General features: G+C 30.7%; 2 protein-coding genes across 2 annotated transcripts; both read left to right on the forward strand.

Moving 5' to 3' along the window:
• The first annotated feature begins 433 nt into the window (after window positions 1-433).
• LOC129917244 (sarcotoxin-1B-like) lies at window positions 434-767 on the forward strand. Its single transcript, XM_055997662.1, has 2 exons — window positions 434-597; window positions 660-767. The coding sequence occupies exons 1-2, from the start codon at window positions 499-501 to the stop codon at window positions 750-752; spliced, it is 192 nt and encodes a 63-aa protein (XP_055853637.1). The 5' UTR covers window positions 434-498; the 3' UTR covers window positions 753-767.
• A 2,635-nt stretch (window positions 768-3,402) lies between these two features.
• On the forward strand, window positions 3,403-3,855 carry LOC129917242 (sarcotoxin-1B-like). The gene is made up of 2 exons (XM_055997660.1): window positions 3,403-3,625; window positions 3,691-3,855. The coding sequence occupies exons 1-2, from the start codon at window positions 3,527-3,529 to the stop codon at window positions 3,781-3,783; spliced, it is 192 nt and encodes a 63-aa protein (XP_055853635.1). The 5' UTR covers window positions 3,403-3,526; the 3' UTR covers window positions 3,784-3,855.
• The last annotated feature ends 5,571 nt before the right edge of the window (window positions 3,856-9,426 follow it).

Genomic DNA, 9,426 nt, shown 5'->3' on the forward strand with positions numbered 1-9,426 from the left:
TTTATTTATGCACAGAAATAATGTCAAATTAGGTTGGAAATGAATTTTTTTTGCGAAATAAATTAACACAAACAGACTACATAAAACAAAATCCAACAGTAATATAATACATAAACAGAAAAAGTACCAAATTAAGAATTTTATCAAAATGTAAGAAATTGTCTTTTGGAAACTAAAAAAATTTATTGCTTCATCTATAGGTACTTCTTCAGATTAATGTGATTAATCACACTGTGGTTGGACCATTTTTTGATAATCTATACATAATATTCTGGGACTCCCATTTCTTGCAATTGTTTCTGATATTTGAACATCTGTATTTGTATCTTCCAGAATTTTTTCAACAAGAAACCCCCGAAACTTAGTTCATTGTCTTAATTTTCTGTATATAAACTGAATCTCGCAGCATCTGTTATCACAATTTGCCCTGCCTTCAAGCATCGCCAACTTTTCTTAGTCAAAGAAAGAAATTAACAAAAATATTCTCAAAACTTAAAAATGAATTTCTCAAAAGTGTTTATTTTTGTTGCATTTGTATTGGCTGTGTTTGCTGGGCAAACTGAAGGTGGATGGTTGAAGAAAATAGGAAAGCGATTGGTAAGATTGCAACAAATTATTCAAGTGTTTATTTTAAATTAATAAAATGTATGTTGTTTTAGGAACGCACTGTTCAAAATGTTCGTGATGCTACAATACAAACCATTGGAGTTGCTCAACAAGCTGCAAATGTTGCTGCAACAATCAAGGGATAAAACTTTTCATATAAGTTAAAGTTTAAATTTTAGAATTAATTTTTATTTATGTAAATATTTATAATAAAACTGATTAAATTATTGTAAAAAAACAAACTTTTTGTGGGAATTTATTTTTTAGGTTGATTAAGGGAACATTACCTATGAGAGGCGAATATTTTTTGTATTAAGTCTTAACATCAAGAGAGGTAAGCTAGAGGAAGTATCTCAATGTACTATATTTCCTGGATAATAACTCCTCTCCTCTAAGATTAGTTGTTCAATTGTAGGTATTCTGAGCAAGTTCTATAATGAAAAAAAAAATGTTATAAGATTCTTGTGCAAAATGCAGTTTATTAAATTCTTAATTTACATTAAAACTCCATTGCCTTTTTCAGAGAAATTTTAAGTTTTTGGATTTCAAAATACACTGTAATCCAGGCAAAAGTAAATTTTTACTGCACGAGATACTTATCTCCACAATGTTTAAAGTTTTTTAGTTATAAAAAACTATTTTTACCGATTTTCAAAACTTTGTTTCGAAAGAGAAATAAATGACATACTTATGTAGTAAAGGGGTTCAGCACGTTCAAAAAGATTTTTTGTTTTTTGTTATTTAAAAATCAAATTTCATATTATTTTTTAAATTTCTTATAATATTAAATTTTCAAAAATATTCTTCCATTAGGTTTTGCATATAAAACTACAATATTTTAAATATACATACATGGCATTTTTTTACAGCCTAAACGGGTGGATGGATTTTTTTCAAATTTGGTAAAGATGATTTTTATGGAATTATGAAAGTTTTTTTTTGTTTTTTTTTATATCTTGCTTAGAAAGTGTAACTCCCATACAATTTTTTTTCAATTCATACCTAATATCTTGAAGACGACTTTAACGATTTTGATTAAACTTTGCAGACGTGATATTCAAAGCGATTGCAATAAAACTGCATTTTTATTTTTTCCAAAAAAGGCATATACATTTTTTTTTTGCCCTAAATATCGGCTCTTCCCCAATAACAATTTTTTTTTTTTAATTTCTATATAGCCAGCTCTTAAAATCTACAAGTAAGCTAACGTAAAAGTGCTTTGAGCTGAAAGAGCAAGTACGTGCATTTTATTTTTTTGTAGGTCAAAACCACTTAAAAATATGTTTTTGAAATTTTAAAAACACACATAAGTTGGATGTAAGTTTCAACTTCAATTTTGGGAATTATATCCTTCCCGTCCAGACATAAGGCTCGAATAATATTGAAGAGCTTAAGGCCCCTCCCATTCATTAACTATACGAGTTTCGAGAAGTGATAATAACCAGACACGATTTTTGGGTTTCAAACTGTCTAAAATAATGATCCTGAACATTGCAGACAATTTGTCTGCTGAGGTTTGGACAGCCACCAAAGTTGCAAAACTCGTCTGATTTCGAAAAATTTAACGCCAATCGCTTCGTTAAATCAAAATCTAAGGGCGATATTTTTTAGTTTTTTTTAGTTATGGCCAAAAAAACGCAAAAAAAAAAACACCAAAAAATTAATTTAAAAATTTTTGGACTTTCGTCACCACTGTAATAATGGACCCATTTTCAAAAAATAAATGGCAATCACTTCGATTAATCAAAATCTAGGGGATACCTATATTTTTTAGATTTTTTTTATTTGTCTTAACAAAAAAGTTATGACCAAAAAACACCAAAAATGTATTAAACAAATTTTGGACTTTCGTCACCACTGTAATAATGGACTAATTTTCATAAAACAAATGGCAATCGCTTCGATTAATCAAAATCTAGGGGTGATGTTTTTTTTTATTTGTCTTAACAAAAAAGTTATGGCCAAAGAACGCAAAAAAAATCATCAAAAAATTAATTTTTTAAAATTTTGGACTTTCTTAAAATCTAAAATTGAATTAAGTGTCCTCTCAGTCAATTTAAGCGAACGCGTTCAGATTTCGTTTTGCACCTTTTTACTCCCCAAGCCCAAGGCTCCTAGTGGAGCTAAGGAAATATGTAATTCTACTCAGAATCATAATGAAAAATTACAATTTAGCTTTTTGTGTTTTTTTGTTTCAATTTTCTGAGAAGTGATAAAGTGGTTTTATTTCCGTTTTTAAAATTCATGTTAGTCACTATGTGCTACATGAATGGACAATAGTTCCCATTTTACTTTGAGCAATTTTATTATTTATCGTCTGAGAGTAGATATACAACTTTGACTACTAGTCCACTTCCGAGTTACTCAGTCGTATAAATTTTATAATACATATATGAGTCAGGGTCAAATCTCACCGAATAATAGGTTCCCCTTATAATGGTAAAAAATTGTATTATACTGACCATTTATCTGAAACTTTATTGTTTTAATTAAATACAAGCATATTGCAAAAATATGAAATCAAACAAACGTATAAAATACAAAATTTAAAGATTTGTTGCTATCATAAAAAAGTTGATACAGAACCTACAAAAATTCAATTCTTTTTCATGCTTCATTTATTTCTTCTGATTTAGTCCATCACAAAGATGATTAATCACATTGTAGTTGAAAAGTTCTTTGATTAGCTATCTTATTCTACATTTCATTCTGGGATCCCCATTCCAGGCAATTGTTTCTTGCCTATGTCTTTTAAGACATCTGTATCAATTTCGCTAAAAAATCCCCGAGACCCAACTCTCAAGATAATTTTCTGTATATAAACTGAATCTCACAGCATCTGTTATCATAATACTCACTGCCTTCAAGCATCACATACTTTTCTCAATTAAAGAAAAAAATTAAAAAATACTCACTAAATATGAATTTCTCAAAATTATTTATTTTCGTTGCATTTGTGTTGGCTGTTTTTGCTGGACAAACTGAAGCTGGATGGTTGAAGAAAATAGGAAAACGATTGGTATAAGATTGCAAACATTAGTGAATTTTTTTAATTAAATTTAATAAAATTTCTTGTATTTTTAGGAACGCACTGTTCAAAATGTTCGCCGTGCTACAATACAGACTATCGGAGTCGCTCAACAAGCTGCCAATGTTGCTGCAACTCTCAAGGGATAAAAACTTGTTTCCATCAGATTTTGATCAAAAAATGTTTAAAAGTCTGAAACTTATTTTTAAGTTTTATTTATTGTCGAGTTTTAAGAAATAAAAATAAATATTTTACAAGAAAATTATTTATAGTCTATTGAATAGACCCTTTTGAATGGAACAAATTCGTTCAAGAATTTTTATTGCTGATTATGATTCCTTGGCATTAAAGAATACTCCAGCCAAAAGTGCTACTAAATCCATTGGTGCATTTCTAAGAAAACGGCAACACTGGTCGGTTTTCAGTTTTTCTTTATTTAACTCGAAAACCAAGACTAATTTTGAAATGGTTCATTTGAAATATTTCAAAGACACTTTTCATGGCAAATTAAATTGTCTGTCAAGTTAAGATGGTTAAAAAATTTAAAAAATTATTTTTGACTAAAATTCTAACCTAAAATCAAAGAAAAAAAAATGTTAAAAAATTGACGATTTTTTTTTTTACTAAATCAAGGGGCATTTTGTGTATGAAGCAGGTACGTCCAAACTTTATACTAATAAAATAAAGTAGAGGTAAAATCCTTTGATAATATGCAATTTGTCCCTTTTCAAAAATTTGAACTTTTTCTACATTTTCGACTTTTTTAGTTAAAAGCAAGTTTTTAAAACTCGATAAAATCGTATTAATTGGTAACTTTTAGACTTTTAAAGTAAACAGACTTCGAGATATTGATTTAATAAAAACTTAATATTACAAACAAAAAAATTTATTTGCATCCTTATGTCCTTGTGTGCAATTTTGTGTATGTGCATTTTTATAAATACGGATCGAATGGATGGACGGACAGCCATTAGCTTTGGTCTATTGCATTATTGCATAAAAAACATTGGCCTGAAAAAACAATTCTTGTAAAATCAACGACCAACGAAAAGTTTCTCTTGAAAAACGAAAAAAATACTCAAATGAGTTTTAAACAAAATAGCCGAGGCAAATTAGTACCTAAATCAAATTGCATTTTCATGGAACGTGCTTTGGTGTATGTCCTTATCGTAACAGTGAATTTTTTAGGATGTTAGGACATTGGGAACAGTCGCCATCTTGGAAAAGGCATCGGTGCCGTTTTTATTTCATAGCTCCATTTTTACTCATTTAAACCAAAAATGTCCAAGGACAGACTTATACACAATGAAATTATCTAAAAAATGATACAAATGAATTCCGTGAGTTAATTGAATTCAATTCAAGTCCGCGTTCTTCTCGCAAGGTTAGGCGAAAATGACACTTTTCAAATATTTGAAGAACTTTTGATTTTTTGTTTTATCAAATAAACAAACAAAAAATTAAACACAATAGTCTCGAAAACATAACGGCTTATACAGCTCATATCTTGAGTTATACTAATCGCATCGCTGAGATTAAGTTTTTCAATGTTCAAAATGACAGAGCATCAGTTCTTATATATTTAGAATTTAAAATAATACACAGAGAAAAATAGACCACATAAAATAGAACAAAAACAATAAGATTTCTCTATGGTTTTCATCCAAGAAGGAAACCTTATTAAAACAATCGGGTTTTCCTTATTGTTTTAAAATCTGCAAAAAAATAAAAAAAACGATGACCAGGCTGGGATTCGAACTGGAGACTTCAAATCATTAGTCGCCCACCTTACCACCTGAACCAACCTGCCATGAAAATATTGATCGCGATTTTTGTTCTAGTGCTAAGTTGCAAAAAAAATCAACTTTTCAGTCAAATTTTAATAAGATTTTCTCTATAAAAATAATAAGAAATCTCCTTAAAAAAACCTTATTAATCGTTGATTTTAATAAGATTTCCTTATGAAATGTATGGACGGTAAAACAATATGGCAATCTGTTAGTTTTTAGCGGGTCATATTTTTCTCTGTGTATCACTTTAGCTTATTCACATTAATTGGAAAACTCACTTTATCTAACCCCTCGAAAACCATATAAAACTTAACATTAAAGATTCCAAACTTTGAATTCGATATTTAGACGCATAAAGTTAAGAAACTGTTTACTTATATTTTGGTTATAACTCCACTACCAATATTTGCTCGGTCTAATAGAAGAAAACTTGCTATTTTCTCACTTTTGACTAGTAAAATGTGAACTTCGATGTTCGATTGCTAATACATTATGATGGTTACCGACCAGTGTTGCCGTTTTCTCAGAAATGCACCAATGGATTTAGTAGCACTTTTGGCTGGAGTATTCTTTTATGCCAAGGAATCATAATCAGCAATAAAAACTCTTGAACGAATTTGTCCTAATTTTGCTCTGGAGCTCCTCCGGTCTATTAAATAGACTATTATTCTGTTTATAAATTTTGAAAACCTTCTTCTCCAATAAATAATTGATTCACAATTCAATTTCAAAAATAAAAATGTCATATGGATTCGTTCACATGAACTTGTCTCTTAAATGTAGCATTTGACTTTTTTTTAACTTAAATACACATCCATTGCCATTGCTACACACATCCATTTAACTCAAGTGGCAACATATGCTATTGCTATAATCCGAATTCACTTAAAACTCGTATCTCTCGATGGAAATCTACGATATGTTTGCATGTTGGAATCCACTTAGGATGGTACAATCCAATTGAACAATGTGTCTACTTTATATTTCGCGAAAATTCGCATTTGACATGATATTTCCATTTAAAAGAGAACAAGGCGTAACGTTCTAGTGTAACGCCTTAACCTTTAAAATTTCATACAATTTGAAAACTTTTAAAGTGAGTTATTGGCGGGGAATTAATTCAAAATATTTGCACCCAGAACCATCCGACCTAGGTTCGCTAACTTATCTAACCATTATATTTAGTCAAGACAATATTCATTTTTCGGGTGGGTCGATAATGAAAAACTTTTAGATCACTGGATTCACAAATAGTTGGAGCTCGAGTATTCGAAAAAAAATTTTCAATTTGGGTTATTGGTGTGCCTTATAGAGCAAGTCAAAGTTAATAATTTTTTACTATGAAAAAAAAATCTGTTTTTTTATTTTTTTTCTTAGCTTTGAGTGTTAAAACTAGGAAGAGGGCTCCTAAAACGTTTTGATTTTTATTTTTTTTTTCAAATGCTGTAAATATTTAAACCAAAAATTAAAAAATTTATTTTTTAATTGTTTAATAAATTTAATGTTTTTAGAAACACTGTTTTTTGCACACTTTTTCGACTTCAAATTGCATAGAAAAAAAAAAGATTCCTACGTAATCAAACCAAGCTCAGATGATTCAAAATCCTTATATATTTCTTAATAAAAATCCAAAAGCTCAGCTTCGTCATTTTGCATCCAACTGAGCTAGAGCGATTTGATTTGAAAAGGTCAGTCATTTTTTCGACATTTTTTTTTCATGATGTGTGAAAATAAAATCTTGGAAAATTAGAGTTCTTTGTTTTGTAAGTGGTGGATTTCAATAACATGATTTTTTATGAATATATTGGGACCAAGGAGATGGAAAAGAGAAGAAAACAAGCGATCCAAACGCGTTTTCGAGAAGAGCTTGGACTTGATGTGGATAAACCAAAGAAAGGCTATGGAAATACTAATAATGGAAACACTTCAAGGAGAACAATCAGATGCAACCGCTCGAATAACTGGAGTCAATGGAGAAGTTATTATGATGCTGAAAATAATACCTAGGTACTGAATGTTTTGAATTGCAGGGAAGTAGTGAATGCAGTTAAATTTGGAGAGTATACTAAGAAAACAGCAGAGCTTCTAAAAAAAAGTATCCTGAAAAACTACTCACGCCTACTCTTCACAAAATAATGGTCCATAGTCAAAATATCATCGAATATCAATCACTTAAACTTGGAGAACTGTCAGAAGAAGCCCAGGAGTGCAAAGTTAAAGACCACAAGAAGTACAGATATCAAAATACGTGCAAAGTTTCAAGGATTCGGCAGAATGAAGACCTATTTAACATGCTTGCAACCTCATCGGATACACCTATTTCTTTCTTAAGGCATGTAAGAAACCAAAAAGATCTGCAAGAACGAACAATACTCTCCAGAAATGATGAGTTTATTACAAATTACCCCGGACTTAGATGATAGTTTTAAAGAAATCTAGTGTTTTTTATGTCTTAATTTGTTACTTTCATCTTTTTCCACTGTTTGACTTGTAATATATCACTGAAATACATTATAAATGTACTCTTCTATAAAGAAAAATAAAAAATTTGCATAAAAATAAAAAACAAAAAAAATACTTTTCTCCCCACTGTTTCACTCGAATTGGTTCCTTTCCTTTTTCCCCACTGTGTCACCTAACTCAGATTACTTCAGAAATTGATTTTTGACGATTGTAATCAAAATACCATTATGTTACAACCTTATCTAAAACTTCTTATTTTAACACCAAATTCTGAAACACCCTGTAAAGTTTTTTTTTTGAAACTCACAATTTTCATAGTCTTGGAAATTTGCTTCAAGATAAAAAAAAAAAAAATTGTGGCGTTGTCTTTATTTGTTTAGAAGATATTAATTTTGCAAGCAAAAAAGTCAAAACGGGCCACTGTGAGACGTTTCTTGAATTGTTTTCTTAATTCCCAAGAAACCAAGCATCTTTCAAACAACAAAGCACAGGACAAATCATACAAAACATTGAACAATTTATGACCTTTAATATTCTGTCAAGCCATGGACATAATGGAACTCAAACAACGCAATGACATGCAACATTTACATTTCAATCATTACAACCTCTTCTCTATGCAAACAAAAGGGCCTACAATTTATGGATATTAATAATGCGTATAATCCTCTGCAGAGAAAAATCCAAAAAAAAAAAGTATCATGAAACTGTTATATAATAAGTTTCATCCAGTCCAGTGCAAATATAGGAAAAAAAAATCATCATAATCATCACCAGCTCATATAAACGTCTCATAAATATCATCGGCAGCACTTCAAAACCTAATAACGTTCTAGAAAGTGGCTTCTGGAGAGAGCGATATGTTGCCAAATGCCATGACAGTATGGACCATCAACAGCATGCCAGCCACACCGACCGCCTTGCCCTTGCCAATCACTTATAACTCCTCTTGCAACACAGACTCATGACACTACTCTGCCACGTCACTGCTGGATGATTTCTATTTCTAATACAATCAAGAGCGTTGCGAAATATGATAGTTTACCATCACAGGGCAGCTAAGCAGGATCATGACGCAGCAACAACTATACACAACTTTTCATTGTGTCATTCATAAGTTTGTTTTTATCCTTGGGGAGGGTTGAGTTTGCATGCTCATCTCCATCAAGGATTGCTTATTAATTGTCAAAGTAGAGCAATGATGTGTTTGCAACACCATCATCTCGAGGAAATGTCAAACAGAAAACAATCATCAAGCGTTCAGAGAGAAAAACAAGACAAGTCCAGTGCTAAGGGTGCGTTTGTGGGGGTTGGAAAGGAGAAGGAAAGACGATTTTTATAAACTCAAGACAAAGAACTTTTAACCCTCTTGTGTGGATGAGAATGAAAATGAAAATCTCTGTACCTAAATCAATTGCATTGTTCTTTGGCAGAGGAGCGAATTTCCGTTCATTTGCGGCAAGACAATGACAAAGCCAGAAGCAAGCAAGCTCAGTATCATTGAAACCCTCCCCCTTTCGAATTCTAAGAAGAGAGATA

This window comes from Episyrphus balteatus, chromosome 3, assembly GCF_945859705.1.
Source record: "Episyrphus balteatus chromosome 3, idEpiBalt1.1, whole genome shotgun sequence".
NCBI lineage: Eukaryota > Metazoa > Arthropoda > Insecta > Diptera > Syrphidae > Episyrphus > Episyrphus balteatus.